The 18,014-nt window shown below is 46.0% G+C and overlaps 6 protein-coding genes across 6 annotated transcripts in view; 3 read left to right on the forward strand and 3 right to left on the reverse strand.

The window, feature by feature from the left end:
• The window catches only part of LOC128262990 (probable 39S ribosomal protein L24, mitochondrial), a 53,823-nt gene that overhangs the window by 8,078 nt on the left and 27,731 nt on the right, over positions 1–18,014 (reverse strand). The window lies entirely within an intron of this gene.
• On the forward strand, positions 1,931–2,960 carry LOC128262994 (serine protease 1-like). Its single transcript, XM_052997615.1, has one exon. The coding sequence runs from the start codon at positions 1,961–1,963 to the stop codon at positions 2,735–2,737; it is 777 nt and encodes a 258-aa protein (XP_052853575.1). The 5' UTR covers positions 1,931–1,960; the 3' UTR covers positions 2,738–2,960.
• Positions 3,066–3,981, reverse strand: LOC128262986 (serine protease 1-like). Its single transcript, XM_052997605.1, has one exon. It carries the CDS (start codon positions 3,945–3,947, stop codon positions 3,108–3,110), a length of 840 nt encoding a protein of 279 aa, XP_052853565.1. The 5' UTR covers positions 3,948–3,981; the 3' UTR covers positions 3,066–3,107.
• LOC128262988 (serine protease 1) lies at positions 5,003–5,870 on the reverse strand. Its single transcript, XM_052997607.1, is given in 2 exon segments — positions 5,003–5,114; positions 5,116–5,870. Coding segments are annotated over 2 exon segments (798 nt in total). The 5' UTR covers positions 5,850–5,870; the 3' UTR covers positions 5,003–5,050.
• Positions 6,649–9,478, forward strand: LOC128262975 (SWI/SNF-related matrix-associated actin-dependent regulator of chromatin subfamily A-like protein 1). Its single transcript, XM_052997587.1, has 7 exons — positions 6,649–7,482; positions 7,545–8,035; positions 8,093–8,243; positions 8,312–8,476; positions 8,539–8,821; positions 8,882–9,076; positions 9,138–9,478. The coding sequence occupies exons 1-7, from the start codon at positions 6,713–6,715 to the stop codon at positions 9,351–9,353; spliced, it is 2,271 nt and encodes a 756-aa protein (XP_052853547.1). The 5' UTR covers positions 6,649–6,712; the 3' UTR covers positions 9,354–9,478.
• On the forward strand, positions 9,573–17,750 carry LOC128262970 (cilia- and flagella-associated protein 44). The gene is given in 12 exon segments (XM_052997573.1): positions 9,573–9,793; positions 9,849–10,011; positions 10,070–10,832; positions 10,835–11,882; positions 12,403–13,047; positions 13,100–13,207; positions 13,554–14,181; positions 14,415–15,407; positions 15,467–15,889; positions 16,431–16,655; positions 16,717–17,040; positions 17,102–17,750. Coding segments are annotated over 12 exon segments (6,006 nt in total). The 5' UTR covers positions 9,573–9,695; the 3' UTR covers positions 17,690–17,750.

The following is an 18,014-nucleotide window of genomic DNA, read 5'->3' on the forward strand; positions in this document are numbered from 1 at the left end:
GAAGTCAGTGATAAGAGTGGGACAGGAACCAAATTCGGTGGTACCCAGAAGGTCAATAAATCCACACAGTTGTATCACAGCAGGTAAAATCCATAATTGGTGGTGGAGATTATAAGTTTGATTTAGCAGTAATTGCAGCAATTCTTATAAACCTTTCTTATTTATGGTGATCGCAGTTAATTAGAATGCACCGAAACTGGCACAACTCATTTAAACTGAAACTGTCATTGTCGATAAGATTTATATTATTATTAACAGCCAGCAGAAGCAATGAATACTGAAGGGGTAAGGTCTAGTGCAAAAGTGTTGTATGTTACCGATCTATTGATAAGGACATTAACGGAAATGTCAAATTTAAGTGAGCACCTGTAATACAGATTAGAAGTCTAAGGATTAGACTGGTACTATCTTTAATCAGAGATATTTATTAAAATGCTAAATAAAAATATATAGTATTATAGATTATAGAATATACGACCACAAAATGTAACTCATAGTTTTGTTGATAAGAATATGGAAAGTTTGAATATATATATATATTGATAAAATTTAGAAAGTTAAGATTTGGTTTCGCCACATGCGCAAAGCCCTAATCTTATCGACAACATGTCTGAAAAGTAAACAAATCCCTTGGATTCAATTGAGCGTAAGACTTTTATTAGGATACGTGAAATGCTGATTAATTACAAATGAAAGTGAATCGAAAATCGAAAATATCTTACTGCATTTATACCCTTGCAGAGGATATAATATTTTCAGTCAAAAGTAAGCAGAGCAGTAAAGGAGCATTTCCTACCCTATAAAGTATCTTCATTCTTAAACGGCATCAATATTAGAGTCAATTTCAAATTTTAACGAAAGTCTTATTTCCTTTGCATCGGAACAATCCTTAAATTATTTTAAAATTTAACTTTGCTGTTTTTTTTTAAATTTATTTTAATATATTTTGAAATAATGAAATGGACTTATATTTCACGAAAACGGTGATTATAAGATCGGCCAGCCATCACGATCGAAAAAATAAATGTTTATCGAAATAAATTGTGTTTATTAATACAATTGCGGAAAAAATCAGCCAAAGAAAATTGCTAAAGTACTTCCAGAGGAATCTATCAAGGTAAAATATGTTTGCTAGCAATATTCAAAGGTATATTATGATTTTTGTTCATTCTTGTTTTTAGTTATGAAAGTTAACATATTTTGAAAAAGAGAAGTGAATATCATGAGCCTCTTAGTCTGGATTTTATTTTTTTGTTTGTGTTTTGCTGATTTATTTGTGATTCTTCACCTGTTAATTCAATTTAAAGATAATAAAAGTCCTTAGAAGGAACAGCCAATAGTTTACCTTGACAACATGTTGTTTTAAGTTCGAATCTGAATGGGAAAATCCATTTACGCAAGGTAAACGCATTCCTATCAATGAGCAGTAAAAAACAATCAAACACTGTTCAAAAACTCAACATGCATGTATAAACAATTTCTAATCAAATAATGCTAAATTATATACAATCAGCGTAAACGTTTTTTTTTTGTTGACAAACAACTAATATTGAAATTTATTCATGTTAAGAGATGGTTGTAAATTTAAGAGTGTTTAAAATTATGATTAGACAGAAAAGTCAGCACGGACTATAAAAATTAGCTATAGATAAAATAAAAATACTAGGTAATACAATTAATTCACTTAATTGTAGCACTTAGCTTTATATAAGCTTATAAAATTTATTTATTTATAAAATTTATTTATAGAAAATAATAAAATATTCAGTTGGTTTCATCCGCCAGAAAGACTTCAATTTAAGTAGCTCCTTTCCGCTCTTATCAAAGCCATCGTTTATGGAAGTCTCGAGGAATATTTACAGGCCCATCAAACTTTAAGATAAAGATAGTGAGAACTGGGTTCTGGGAGGGCGTATAAAAGACCGCCTGCTTGGAACAGAAGCCAGTTGTCGACATCGAGATGAAGGTGTTCCTAGCTATTCTAGCCCTTGCCCTTGCCGTGGCCTCGGCCGCCGCCTTCGAGGAGAAGGTGTTCGTGAAGGACCTGCCCAAGGCCACCAAGATGGAGGGCCGCATCACCAACGGATACGCCGCCCCCGAGGGCAAGGCCCCCTACACGGTGGGTCTCGGCTTCAGCGGAGGCTGGTGGTGCGGTGGCTCCATCATCGCCCACGACTGGGTCCTGACCGCCGAGCACTGCATCGGAGACGCCGGCTCCGTGACCGTCTACTTCGGGGCCACCTGGCGCACCAACGCCCAGTTCACCCACACCGTCGGAAACGGCAACTTCATCAAGCACTCCAACGCCGACATCGCCCTGATCCGCATCCCGCACGTGGACTTCTGGCACATGGTCAACAAGGTGGAGCTGCCCAGCTACAACGACCGCTACAACAACTACAACGAGTACTGGGCCGTGGCCTGCGGATGGGGCGGCACCTACGACGGCAGCCCGCTGCCCGACTGGCTGCAGTGCGTCGACCTCCAGATCGTCCACAACGAAGAGTGCGGCTGGACCTACGGCAACGTGGGCGACAACATCATCTGCACCCGCAACGTCGACGGCAAGTCCATCTGCGGAGGAGACTCCGGCGGTCCCCTGGTCACACACGACGGCAGCAAGCTGGTGGGAGTCAGCAACTTCGTCTCCGCGAGCGGCTGCCAGTGGGGTGCTCCGGCTGGATTCCAGCGCGTCACCTACCACCTGGACTGGATCCGCGACCACACCGGCATTTGAAGAGCAATTCCCTTGCAGGTTTTAATTGTTTAGAGTAAAGTAGGGATCGGGCATAAAATGGTTATGAAAATAGGAAAAAAAAACTATTTCCAACGTACAACCATTTAAAACTCGAATTGTTGTCAAAAAGGGACGTACCTTCTAGCCTTAAATAGAAGGAATATTTCTTAAGTCCTGCAGAACAATGATAAGGCCCTCGATAAAGGTATCTCTTACGATCCAACTTCTGATGTTCTATCCCTTTAATGACAACCTATGAATCATCGTGTGTGATCTACTACCCTTAGTCCAATTTCTTATAGGTAGGAAATCATAAAACAACCGTCGGTTAAATGCGAAACAGTTTACTTCGAAAGCGAAAGAGAGCTGCTTAGTAGGAGATGCCGGTGTGGTCGCGGATCCAGTCCAGGTAGCTGGTGACGCGGGTGAAGCCGTCGGGCAGGCCCGAGGTGCATCCGCTGGCGGCCACGAAGGAGGTGACGCCGACCAGCTTGTTGCCGTCGTGGAGGACCAGGGGACCGCCGGAGTCGCCGGAGCAGGTGGACCTGCCGCCGGGGGTGGAGGTGCAGATGACGTGGTCGGTGATCACATCGGTGCCGTAGACGCCGGCGCACTCGCTGCGGTCGATGATCTGGGAGTCCACGCAGTTGAGGTAGTCGGACACGCCGCAGTTGTCGCAGGGCTTGCCCCATCCGGAGGCCAGGGCCCACCAGCCGGCGAAGTTGTTGTAGCGCTCGTTGCCGTTGGGCAGCTCCACCTTGTTGACCAGGTGCCAGAAGTCCACGTGCGGGGTGTTGATCAGCGAGATGTCGTTGTTCAGGTTGTTGGTGTTGTAGTGCGAGTGCTGGCGGAAGCTGCCGCTGCCCACGGTGTGGGTGTACTGGGGCTGCAGACGCCACAGGGCTCCGTAGTAGATGGTCACGGAGTCGGCGCCGTGGGTGCAGTGGGCGGCCGTCACCACCCAGTTGTGGCCGATGATCGAGCCACCGCACCACCAGCCACCGCCGCCGCTGCTGAAGCCCAGGCCCACGATGTAGGGCACCTTGCCCTCGGAGGCGCCGTAGCCATTGGTGATGCGACCCTCGATCGAGGCAGCTCCTCCGGGACCCACGACGGCGTCCTTCAGGGGCACCGGCTGCACCTTCTGGGGCAGAGCGGAGGCGGAGGCACAGGCAACGGCCACGGCCAGGACAGTGAGGAACAGCTTCATGTTGATTACAATTGCTTGAGTACAACTGGATGGCATGCGCCTTGGCAGTGATTTATATACCCCACCGCCTAATCATATCGGTGCGGATCTTCCTTTTCGCCACTCGAAAGTTCAATCCACTTGGTCTTGCGGAGCGGCTATCTTATCAGGTTCATTTCGCCCGCCTCCAACTTTCGGCACTGTCATTACTGGGCACTCTCTCTGATGCACCTATCCGAGACCAACTCTTTCCGGCTCATGTCTGGCCACTCGATACGACTCATTCATTAAAAGATTGTGCGGCTCTACCGCCGTGGACATACGGCCACTTGGAGCTGATCTGCTGATAAGTCCTGATAAGCCACTCATTCATCCCGAGCAAGACAAAATGGCGCACTCGAACAGAAGCGGGAAAGAGATTAAGGATTCAGTCACTGGCAATGCGAACATTTCAGAAGGAAAATAAACTTTTAAATATATTTATTACATATATTTATTATTATTATTATATTTATTTATTAAATAAAGGCTCCAGTAAAAACAGCAATGAAGTCACTAATAAAGTCTCCAAAAATGTCGTTAAAGAAGTCGTCAATGAACTCGTCAATGAAGTAGCGAATAAAGTAGCCAATAAAGTTGCCAATAAAGTAACCAACAAAGTCACTAATAAACTAACCAATAAAGTCACTAATGATGGTGCCAATTAAGTGTCGGTAGCTAAAATAAACGAAGAAAGACCTCGGAACCTGGCTTCCTTCTATCATTATTAAATAATAATGGATAGCTCAATTAAAATATATTTTTCGGCCAATCACGAAAAACTTGTATTAAACTATAGATACTACTTATACTACGAATAAAATGTCTGAAAGCAAAGACATTGCGATTATATCTAATTAGTCATCAAATAGAATAGATTTTCTAAATTTATATTCATGATTTATTTTTAATTATTGAATTTTACTTCAATCTTTTTTATTTATACTCCTCAAACAGCAACCTTCGATTTGCAGTCTTTTATAAATTGCCCAACATTTACTTTCATAGTATAAGACCACTTTGTAAAAAACAATTAATATTTTGTATGCATTTTATTTATTTAAAAAAGGTGGCGAATACCGAGCTTAGTAATAAGCGACGCCGGAGTTGTCGCGGATCCAATCCAGCTGATTGGTACGCGAGTGAATCCGGAGGCAGGCCGGCGGTACATCCGGCACCGGATACCCAAGAGGTGACTCCCACCAGGCGGCCGCCGTCGTGGAGCACCAGGGGGCCACCGGAGTCGCCGGAGCAGGTGGACTTGCCGCCCGAGGTGGACACACAGAGGATGCCGTCGGGCTGGGTGCCGTAGGTGCGAGAGCACTCCGAGTTGCTGATGATCTGCAGGTCGACGCACTGCATCCAGTCGGGCTGGGATCCGGCTGTGGTCAGTCCCCAGCCGCAGGCGACGGCCCACGAGTTGGCGTACATGTTGTAGCGGTTGTTGTAGCTGGGCAGCTCCACCTTGTTGACCATGTGCCAGAAGTCCACGTGCGGGGTGCGGATCAGGGCGATGTCGTTGCCGTTCTGGTTGGGCCAGTTGCGGTTCTGGATGAAGTTGCCGCTGCCCACGGTGTGGGTGAACTGGGCATTGGTGCGCCACGTGGCTCCGTAGTAGATGGTCACCTGGCCGGCGCCGTTGGTGCAGTGGGCGGCCGTGAGCACCCAGTCGTGGGCGATGATGGAGCCACCGCACCACCAGCCGCCGTTACCGCTGAATCCCAGACCGACCGTGTAGGGCGCCTTGCCCTCCGTGGCCGGATATCCGTTCACAATGCGACCATTGAGCGTGATGTCCTTGGGCAGGTCCTTGGGGTGGACCTGCTGGACAGTCTCAGCGGAAACGGCGGCCAGAGCCAGAGCCAATACTACGAACACTTTCATGGTGAATGGATCACTTGTGGTCCCTTCCAGACATCCATCCCCTTTTATTCCGCCTCCTTATCTGCGTCTGAAGTAGCCCCCCACTCGGTGCAATCCTATCTTAATACGTTCATCGCTTTTTCGTCTGCTGATATGAATGGAAATGAATTGATAGCCTAAGAACATCTAGATAGCTGAAATTTTAATTTTAAGGGGTCTGGCCTATGGAAAAGTTAAAGAAATGATTACGACACTACTGGTACACAAAGCTCATGATAGTGAAACGTTGAATTGAGTTTTGGATTAGTTTTACCTCAAGACTTTAGAGAAAAGTTATATTATTTCATCAAGAAATTTAATATTTGTCCTTGGCATACTACTCCCAAAATAGATGGTTTTGCAATGTTGTCTGCATGCAAATAGGTAATGCCAATTTAAAAAGTGAATATTTTAAAATTTTGTAAGATTTATTTATTAAATTATGAATAATGAAATAAATTAAAAAGCGAAGCATTTTAAGACCAATGGAAACATTTAGAAATCTAGAAAAAAGACAATTTTTATTATTTAGTTAGTAAACTAATTTCAAACAATTGAAGGCTGTACAATATGACTCCAAAGTCAATTGATACATTAAAAATAAAAAACTAGTAGAATTATGTTTAAGCTTATTTATTAAGTGGTAAATTAAATTTGTTTTTAATTTAAAAATCTTGTGATCCATTCAAAAATGTTCACTTTACAAGTTTTATATAATATTTTCAAATTTCGCGCCTAGTTTTGGTATTTTAATTTGGTAGCATTGAACTGAAAACATCTGGCCACACTAAGCCATGCATTTGTTTATTTATTCCGCCAAATTTCGTTAATTTTCCTGTTGCAGCATGTCCACCTGCAGTTCATCCGAAATTGCGGAAAAGAAGCGCATTGCGCTGGCCAAGCTGCAGGCCAAGAAGTCCCAACTGCTGGCCACCACATCCGCGGGAAAGTCATCCACTGCTCCGCCAACAAATGCGCAGCAACAGGTCCGGAATCAAAATGCGAGTCCCAATCAACCGCTGGCCAAATCCCCACTGAACTTCTACCGATCCCCGCCTGCAGCGCAGAAGAAGATCGAGCGGATTGCCTCCAGCTCGTCCAGCGACAACAAGAGCTCGTCCTTCCTGAACGCCCTAAAGGCAATCAAACAGACCTCCAGCCGGGAATTGTCCCGAGGAGCCGCACATCCCTACCAGCGGCCCAATGGCGGAGAGAATGGAAGAAGCAAGCCCACACTTGCACTTGCTGCGGAAAAGGAACAGCCAGTGGGCATTGTGCTCGGCAACTCCATCACCTGCAATCTCTACATGATCACCACGCATCGGTTTGCCGCCAAAACGTCCGGATATCATGAAAAGCTCATAGCGGTTTTTAAAAACATGCCCACCAAGTCCTACGAACATCAAACCCGCACCTGGAGCTTCGATCTCTCGGACTACCAATCCCTGCAGACTCACACAGCGGACCTAAGGCCACATGTCCACTTGGTCGGCATTCCAAAGAAGGTGCTGGATCTCTGCCAGCAGAAGCCGTTGGTTTCGGAAAGAAGTGTTTTGGCTTCCATTGAACCCAAGCTGGCGGATAAGCTGATGCCCTTTCAACAGGATGGGGTTTGGTAAGTTTTTAATTATGAAACGTTTAAAGCAGCATAGTTACTAAAGTTCTTTGAATCTCCAGCTTTTCCATTGCCCAAAAAGGTCGCATTATGATCTGTGATGAAATGGGCTTGGGCAAAACATACCAGGCCCTGGCCGTGGCCGACTATTTCAAGGATGATTGGCCCCTGCTCATCGTGACCACCGCCTCTACGAGAGACAGTTGGGCCAAACACATTGTGGAGCTGCTGCCCAAGGTACCCATCCACTATGTCCAAGTGCTCAACAACAATCAGCAATATGTGGGCGAGGCCCAGGTGCTCATCACCAGCTACAACATGATGGAGCGGCACTTGTCAATGCTGCAGCAGCGCAGATACGGTTTCATCATCTTCGATGAGTCGCATACGCTTAAGAACAGCAAGGCCAACTGCACAAAGGCGGCCCAAAAGCTCACGGATCAAGCTAGGCGAGTGGTCTTGCTGTCCGGAACTCCAGCTCTGTCCCGACCCTTAGAACTCTTCACGCAGCTCCAGCTAGTCGATGGCAAATTTATGACTTACAAGGAGTTTAGTACGTTTGGGATACATTTGCTTTGACTTAAGTTATTAAAGATTAACATTTTTGCAGCCACTCGGTACTGTGATGGCAAGCAATCAACGTTTGGCTGGGATGCCAGCGGACAATCAAATCTGGAGGAGCTCAAGGTTATGCTTACTCTAAAATATATGCTGAGGCGAACAAAAGCGGAGGTGCTACCCCAGCTAGCTGAAAAGAATCGGTTGGTCTTGTTCACAAATATTGAAGAGTTTTTGATTAGAACTCCAAATTATACCTGTTCATCCACAGTGAAACTGTGGTCCTGGATCCCGCCTTGGTATGGACCAACGAAGAAACAAAGGAATCCTTGGATGTATTTAACAAGGAACTGAAAACAAGCAAGGGCAGGACCATGGAGGAGATTTTATTACGTTTTTATGCGCGCACAGCTGAAGTCAAAACTCGTGCCGTGTGGTAATTATATTATAATATATTATGTTATTATTATTATATTATATAATATATTCCCTTTGTAGTGCCTATCTAAAAACCTTGGTTAAGGAGCAGAAAAAGTTTATAATTTTCGCACATCATCGGGTCATGATGGATGCCATTAGCGATTGTCTAAGCGGATTAAGAGTACACTACATACGCATCGATGGACAGACGCGGAGCGATTTGAGGTCGGATTTTGTGGATACATTTCAGAAGACGAGCAGTTGTAAGGTTGCGCTGCTCTCCCTTAAAGCCTGCAATTCAGGGATCACACTTACTGCAGCGGAGATGATCGTTTTTGCTGAACTGGACTGGAATCCAAGTGTAAGTTGGGATATACATTAAAACATGGTTATCACATTAATGTCTTTTTCTGACCTCTAGACCCTGGCTCAGGCTGAAAGTCGTGCCCACCGCATTGGCCAGACAAAGCCGGTGATTTGTCGCTATTTGATGGCCCATAATACCGCGGACGATACCATCTGGAGCATGCTGAAAAACAAGCAGGAAGTCCTCAGTAAAGTGGGTATCTTTGCCGAGAACCTTCAAAAGGCCACGCACACAGCTGCCCCCACTTCGGTAAGAAACATAGTAAATATTTGAATAAGCAAATCTGTTGCTAACTTCATATATTTTAAAGTCGCATAAAATTGAGGAATTCTTCTCGCCCGCCAAATCTAATTGTTCAAATCCGGAAAAGGGTTCTATAAAACAATACTTTTCGCCTGCTCCGGCCAAGGCGCCCAGTGAACCAAATAATATTACCGAAAAACCTAGAGAAAGCAATGCTGCATCGGATATGGCGGCCTTCTTTAACGATGATGATGATGAGGCTTTTTTGGATTTAGATATTTAGCATAGTACATAAAATATTGCATTGTTAGTTAATTAAAATAAATTGTTTAGAATGTTGAAGACATGAAATGTTTAGACATAAACTTGATTCGCACAGGATCTATTTAGAATTACTCTTATAACATTATTATGTGAGACACCTGATGGTATAAAACAATGCAGTCTAGAAACCTACAACTCCCAATCTGCGCATGATCCACGTTCCGACGAATCTTCCCAACTAGCCGGTGTTCCGTGCCCTGGCAACAGGCAAACAATCACTGGAGTAAACCTTTTCATTTGTATCAAATAAATAAATACACAACTGGCAAAAGTTTTGTAAACTGAAAGGTACATTGATATAATGGACTCTACGCAGCCGGAATCTGAGCTGCTGGGCGAAGAGGAGGATGTGGACAACGAGGAAAACATATCCTTTCCGCGTGACATCATCACCGTAGAGTGAGTACTTTGGTTACCCAGTGAATTCTTCTAAAGTTGTATTTTCCTGTTGCAGACACTCGTTTGGCTACGACTGCAAGAAACTCTTCAATTTGGTATTGGTGGACTCGGATACCCTGGTTTTTGGCTCGGGAAACTTCCTCAATTACTTTAGCATTTCGCGTCAGGAGATTTCGTTTCAGGAAACAGTCTACGGCTGCGGAATTGGTTTTATCGCGGTGAGTTTTTGTTCTCCTTAACAATATGAAGTGTTATTTAATATTTATGGATTTTTAGAAAAACGAACATCCGGACTACACCGATCTCTTTACGGTGGGCGAGAACGGGCCAAAGCCGACGATTTTTATCTACGAGTATCCTTCGCTGAATGTCCGTGTGAAGCTTCTGAATGCGGCCAAGACTTGTTTTACGGCTGGATCTTACAACAAGACCGGGGAGTTGTTTGCCTCGCAGGCGGCATATCCGGATTTCGTGATCACCATTTGGCGCTGGGAGCAAGCGGAGGTGGTGCTGCGTGCCAAATCCTTCCAGAGCGACATCCTGTTCGTGCATTTCTCGGAGCACAATCCCATCCTGCTCTGCTCGTCGGGCCTCAGCCACATCAAGTTCTGGAAGATGGCACACACCTTTACGGGCTTGAAATTGAAGGGGGATCTGGGCCGCTTTGGCAAGACGGACTTCAGCGACATCTATGCCATGTATATGCTGCCGGATGAGAACGTGATCTCTGGTAGCGATTGGGGCAACATGCTGCTCTGGCAGGCGGGACTCATCAAGTTCGAGATCTGCCGGAAGGGTCGCAAGCCGTGCCACACGAAGCCCATCACCAGGATAACCATGAAGAACGGTGAGGTGACCACGGTGGGCATGGACGGTTACGTTCGGGTGTGGTACTGGGAAACAGTGGACTTGGCCGATCCGCCCGAGGATGATTTGTTCGTGGAGATCGATCCCATCTACGAGTTCAAGATCGCCGATGTGGAGCTTCGCTGCATGCAGAAAATCCATCCCTTCGATGAGTCCGACTTCACCCACTATGCCCAGATGGAAACGGTGGGATATGGTTCTGCGACATCAACACCTACGATGTGCCCCAGAAGCCGAGGAAACTCTACTCCTGCATTGGCGGCCGGGTGCTCACCGCCCAGATGTCACCGGTGTCGCCGCACTTTCTGTGCATGTCGGAGAGCGGCAAGCTGTTTGTCTACCAGTACGAGGAGCAGCGTCTGATCCTGGAGAAGCAGTTCCCGGCAGAGGGAGTCGATGTGCTCTGGCTGGACACCCAGATCTCGGTCAAGGGCACGGAAATTGTGGCCGCCTTCAAGGACGGCATCCTGCGGCAACTGTATCTGGACCTCAGCGGCGAGCGGCCAACCATGACGCGGGTTAGAGCCTTCAAGGCACACACATCCCCGATCACCGGACTCACCGTGAACCGGACCAGCAAACTGCTCCTCACCGGCAGCGCCGACAAGAGCATATTCATCTACCAGCTTGGCCGGGATGCAAATCAGTTGGTGGACATGCATCCAGTGGGTTTCGTCCAGTTTGCCGCCATCCCGAACTGCTTCTACTGGCACGAGCAGGCGCCCACTGTGGTCCTGGTGGGCTGCAAGAGTGGAGAACTGTACGAGTACAATATCCGCACTGAGGTCACCCAAGAGGAGACCCATCTCTCCTACAACATCACAGAGGAGTCGCGCATGCGCAGTACGAAATTTGCGTCCATCAAGAGCCGCATCCGAAGGGAAATCAATCGGGAAAACACCAAGAAGCGGAAGGAACGCAAGCGGGAGCGCAAGATGAACGAGGTCGAGAAGCTGAAGAAGGCCAATCCCGGCCTGCAGATCGACATGGAGTCGGCGCTGGCCGACTCTGAACCGGACGAGGAGGAGGAGGCGCTTCACATCCCGGCCGTGCCCAATGCCATCATCTGGATGCGCTACACGGTGCGGGACACCATCTGGGTGTCCATGGCTGGCTACGATGCCGGCTACATCTACGAGCTGGAGTTCGATGCTCCCGAGCCCTCCTATGCCACCATCATAGCGGATGGGGATGACATGGAGATACACTCCTACTGCATTATGTGAGTTTTTTTCAATCATTCTCTAAAAACTTTAAATTTTTAATGGTTAGTTACATTTTAGGGTCAAGGTGCAAAATCTTAGAAAATGATTTCCTATAGAAAATATATATTTATATTTATTTTATTTTAGAGAATATTTCTATATTATAGATAACATTTCTATTTTGTAGGGCTAATTTTAGCATTTTAAAAATAACTTTTTATATTATAGAAAATGTTTCTATTTTTTAATGTTAGGTATTTTTAAGAGTGTTTTTAGAACATGTTTTCCTAAAAATTATGTTGGTATGGCTTTCCATTGTTAAGAATATATTTTTAAATGAAATTTAGATGTTTTTTTTTTTTTGTTTTAAGGGCTATTTTAATTTATGATGACAAATTCTACATTGATTAATCTTTAAAGTAGGTTTCACAAAGAACATATTAATAATAGGACATTTACAGAGCTGTATTATTATTGTTATTATCGTTATAATTATTTCACTATTACTATATAAAATTTTTACCCCTGCCTTTCCAGCGACGACTTTATCATCTTTGGCCTCGTCAACGGACGCATTCGAATCAATCGCATCAATCCGGATAACTTTACGGACCTTTCCGAGTACCGGGTCTATCCCATGCACGATGGCCTGAAGGGCACCATTCCAAAAATCGACATCAGCTTCAATGGCGAGCATCTGCTGAGCGTTGGCTACGATGGCAACGTGTTTCTGCACAAGTGGAGCGGTCAGAAGATCGTTAGGAACAAGCGGCGGGACAACTTGCCACCGCTGCCGGCTGAAGTTAGACAGATTGAGGACATCGACGAGGAGGCACCGTCGCTGGAACAGGAGAAGATCAACGCGGAGCTGCGACGCCAACAGGAAGCAGCCGAGGCGCACGATCGCGATGTCCTGAGCAAAATCGGATTGCTGCAGAACGTCTACTTCGACATCATCAGGCAGAATGATGAGCTGCCTGAGGGTCTGAGGGCCAAGCACACCGATTTGCTGCTGGACGAGCGCATCACACGGCAGATTCGAGATGAGCTGCAGGCAGAGCTGGATGATGTGCGGGAGGATCTGGCCTACGACCTGGAATTCGCCCAGGTGGGTCATTCGAAGCTGTACAATCATTTCCTCAAGGACCTAGTCCAAATACCCATCACCGTCAATCCCTTGCGGTGAGTTAATTGGTTACTGATTGAATTAGTTGTAATAAAGTGTATGTTTCAGTGCCAAAGTTCCGGGTGTGTCCACGTTTCGCCTACAGGCTCTGGGCGAAGAGCACGAGCAGATCAAGAAGGACATAGAGGAGCGCCTGAAGCTGGAACACGACATGGGGTAAGTGGGGATTTAGTGGGAACACTTCTTGACACTGCCAGCTTCAAACTAAATGTATATAACAATTAAATCCATGACAAGCAGCCTTTATAGAGAGGATCGGGTAGCAGAACAACCGGAAGTGTAAGCCTTATATTCATTTAAACTTTGGAGCAACTGCACCTTTATATTTAAAATATTCACTAGACCACCTTTAAACTTTGGAGCAACTGCACCTTTATATTTAAAATATTCACTAGACCACCAGTTGTATACAAACCCTTTATAACATATTTTTAGTTTACTTAAAATAACTCCTTGTCTTAAACTAAATACCCCCTTTTAACGAACTGCAAACCATTCACAGACTGCATGACCTTGTGGAGGACGAGAGATCAGACGAATCCATTGGAGAGCCTCCGCCGGAGTTCTTCTTCTTCGGCCGGGATCCGAAGAGCATCGAGCCGCGTTTTAGCAAGAAGATGATGCGCCTTCTGAATCGCTACCGGAAACGTCAGCTTTTCGAGGTGCGCCGCATCTTCGACTGGGACAAGCTGGAGCGCCAGAAACCGGACCCCAATCGCAACCATCCGGATGACGATGCCCAGATCGAGGAGGCTAAACGCAACATGGGCGACTTTAAGCTCAAGATCGGGGCGGACTACGAGCCCAAATCGGAGGAGACCCTCACCCAGAAGTACATAGAGATCGTGGAGTGCCGCGAACAGTACTTCGAGATGGTGGACGCCTTCAATCAGTTGGTGGTGGACCTGCGCGACCGCAAAGCCGAACTGGAGCAGTTCATTAGCGCTAAGAGATCGCGTCTGGAAAAGATTCATAGCTACCTGCCTGAACCGGATCGGCTGCCTCTGGAACCGATGCAGCAAACGGACATGGACCTAGAGTATCCGGAACTCAATCTCATCGAGCACCACACTCCCGGCTGCGGTGTAGAGATCAACGACATCCTCACTCTGGAGCACACCGTGGATCAGGTGGGTGGCCAAAGTATATATATTCTTGATCAGCATGACCAGACTGTATTATAGTATCCCGTCAAATCCGACCCTATAAAGCATCTATATTCTTGAGGAGAGTAGATTGAAATATAGCTTTGCTGTTCCTTAATTTTTGTTTAAAACATTCTTTGAGCTATGGTCTAATATTTAAGAAATACATTATATATAATATATTCATTATCGTTTTCCATGTACATTTATTTGTTTAGGTGATTAAACAAAAAATGCCATTGAGGTCTACGACCAATGTAAGCCTCTACAGCATGCACGGCTTGGATGTGCCCGAACTGCACGAGTATTGCGCCTTCACGATGCTCCAGATCTCGAGGCTGGAGAAGAGCCTGCCCAATGCGGAGCTGACCGAGGAGTTGCTGAAGCTGCCGCCGATCAGCGATCCGGCCTACTTCGAGTCGAATGCGGACAACGAGGCGCCCTATATGATGGAGACACGTCATCGCTGGCTGCGCCGCCTCCTTGTGGAGCAGGCTGCCATCCGGCTGGAAGTGGACGAGGAAGTGCAGCAGTTCGATAAGGCGCTGGCCAAGCTGCAGGTGCGACGCTTCCATGTGAAACTGGACGCCGAGTTCATGACCGCCTACATGAATAGCCAGAATCAGGAGCTGTACATCCTGCGCGACAGCGAGGAGATTGAGACGCAGTTGCTCCTGAACGCCAAGACGGCGATGAGCACGCGGAACGAGCTGCAGGTGGTCATCAATACCACGAACAGGCAGTTGGACGAGCTGAGGCGCAACATTGACAAGCTGGGCGAGCAGATAACCGCCGTCCAGGTGCTCTTCTCGACCACGGTCAAGGGTCACAAGTTCTTCGACTTCCTGCGTCGCATCTTCAAGAAGAAGTGGCGTCCGCCCAAGGTGGCCAGGGGTGACGACGAAAGCTCCTCCACCTCGTCCTCGTCGTCATCCTCCAGCGAGGACGCGCAGGCGGACAATAAGAGTGTCGACTCCCTGGACATGACCACCATCCGTCTGGACGAGGCCACCTGTCCCCTTGGCCTGGATCGATCCATATACGAGCTGGCCTTTGCCATGCGCTCCGAACGCCACGAACTGGAACGAAATGTGCGGGATCTTCAGCGGGATGTGGAGACCAAGCGCAGGGAAATCGCCGAAATGCAGATCAGGATGAAGTTTCACGAAGAGGTGTATCAGCGCGAGAAGAATGCCCTCTTGCAGTTCAGGGTAGGCAACTTCCATTGGGGATTGACCTCATCCGTAACCGAACACATTTCCGCTTTCAGCGCAATCGCCAGCAAGAGGTCAACAAGGTGCATATCAGCGCCATCCTGCGCATGGACCAACTGCAGCATTTCTATGAGGGCGACGATTACCGTGATTTGTCCAAGGCCATTCTCTTCGACGCCGACATGCTGGTGGAGCTGCGCCGCCGGGCGGATCAGCTCAGCGACGAGACGCTGGCCACCAAGCGCTGGCACCGCATCAACTTCATCCACTTGAGGCGCATGAACACGGACATCAAGTTCATGAGATTCGAGATCACGCGTCTCGAGGAGGAGATCCGTCAGGCTATGATGAAGAAGTTCGGCATCATTGTCAATCTGGATGAGTTGGAGGAGGAGGTCCTAAGGCGCTACATCTTCGACCTGGAAACCAATGCTGAGGATGAGCTAATGGCCCTGGAAAAGGAGCTTTTGGAGAAACAGGTACGGCTGCAGTTAAAATAATAGTATTATTTCAGCTTATGGAATAAGCATTTGAAAAACAAAACGCAACTTTTAAAAAACTTTTTTATATTTCCGCGAAGTTATTACCAAAAACTAAATGGGCAAATATTTCCATTAAACATAGATATAATAATTTCTAAAGTTTATAAAATATATAAATACATAAAAGTTTTCAAATTTCAAATTTGAAAAATGTATCAGGTTTGAAAACTTTTTTATTTCAATGTATATATATTTTATATATATGTATAAGTTGTTATAAAATTATTTACCACAGTATTTTAAAAAGCAAATTGCAAGGGATTATTTACAGTTTTACATTTGTGTAAAATACTGTAACAATATCAAAGTTTTTTGTAACCAAATTTTATTTATTGGTAAGCTAGCACTTTAATAAATTAACAGAAAAGTTGTGCTTTGATTTTTGAGCACTTTATATTGTACCACAATTTATGAACCGCAACTATATGTTCCCCATAAAAATATATAACATATTATATTAATAAAACCTTTATTTTAGAAAGAACTTTCTCGCTGCGAGGAGGAACTGGTCCTGGAGACCCAGAACAACACCGAAAAGGTCAACGTAATGACCGTACTGCGGGAGGAGAAGAACATCCTTTGCACTCTGTTGGACATCCAGAATCGCAACTATGAAAAGTGGAGCAATCCGAAAGTGCTGAATCTGTCCTACGACATTGAGAAGCTCAGGGGCATTGAGAAATCCCTGCTGGAGCAGATTGAAGTGGGTTCTGTTCGCCTATGTTGATTATAATTTACATTTCTTAAATGTCTATCCTTAATAGTGCCTGGAGAGGGAGATTTGTGCTTTGAGACTGAAATCAAAACCACTGCAGATCAACTATGAATTCGAGTTGGATCCCAACGCTCCACCACTGGTGACCAGCGAAATAATGCCCAACGATGATCCCATTGTGTGCCCTGCCATCCTGAATGTGGATGCCTATATGCTGCCACCCATGCCCGATGAGTTCATCATGGACCGGGTGCAGACGATCGTTCAGAAGAGTTTCAATCGTTTCTTTGGCAAGAACACCACTCCGGAGAATGTGCGAAAGTTTGCCCAGAGGTCATCGCTGTATTTATGTCAAGCAGCCTACAGTTTCCAGGTGATGGGAATTCCCTAGTTAAGCATTATATACTCTCTAACCGTGCACCATATGTTTTTAGGGTCGCTATACGGATCGCATTGCCGAGTGCATCACGGAGCATCTGCAGACGATTGTGCCCAAGAAGTACTTCATCCACATCAGCGGCGAGGAGCTGCGCAAGCTCTTCAACGAGGTGGTGGCCGTCTTTGACTACGAACGCTCTGACGTGAACACCGAGGAACTGATCTCCGGAATCTTCGATCATGCCAAGGACTCGCTCTGCGCCCACATCCACCTGGGCGATGCCGAAGTGGTCAATCGCACCCACTTCATCGTGGCCCACATGTTCAAGGAGCTGGTCGAGGTGCTGCCCCTGGAGGAGTTCCAATCCGACGATACCCTTCGCATGATCGTGGACGTGCTGGAGCGTGAACCGATGGTTGATCCACGAGCCATAGGCGTGGAGCAGCTCATCAAGAGCACGCTGCAGCATGCCCAGGAGAATCTGCTGGACGGGGTTACGGCGGTTGCGGTCCGCAAACTGGGCAGCTCCATCCAGCGGGACCTGATCAAGCGGCGCCAGTACAAGCAGCCCAGTTGCGAGTCGCCAATGTCGGTGAGGATCGCCACAAAAAAACCGGGACACGGTACTGGACTTCCCTTCTAGTAGATGTAGGTTTTTATTGGACTGTTCAGATTTCGGCAAATTCAAATACATTTTTAAAAAATTATGTGATTTTTTAAATTTAATTTGGGGATTGTAATTGAAAGAACTTTGATCAGAACAGCAATTCTAAAAAGTAACAAGAAAAGTAACTAACTAATAAGAAGTAACGAACCAAGTTTAACTATATATATTTAAACAGGTTCTGTATTTTCATTATAATAACCTTCTTCGAAAGCAACATTGCATATCAATAGAAATCTGACTTAAGGTTATACATACCTTTATTGGTTTACATTTTTTTTGTCATTTAATGATGAACTGCAAA

This window comes from Drosophila gunungcola, unplaced genomic scaffold (assembly GCF_025200985.1).
Source record: "Drosophila gunungcola strain Sukarami unplaced genomic scaffold, Dgunungcola_SK_2 000001F, whole genome shotgun sequence".
Taxonomy (NCBI): domain Eukaryota; kingdom Metazoa; phylum Arthropoda; class Insecta; order Diptera; family Drosophilidae; genus Drosophila; species Drosophila gunungcola.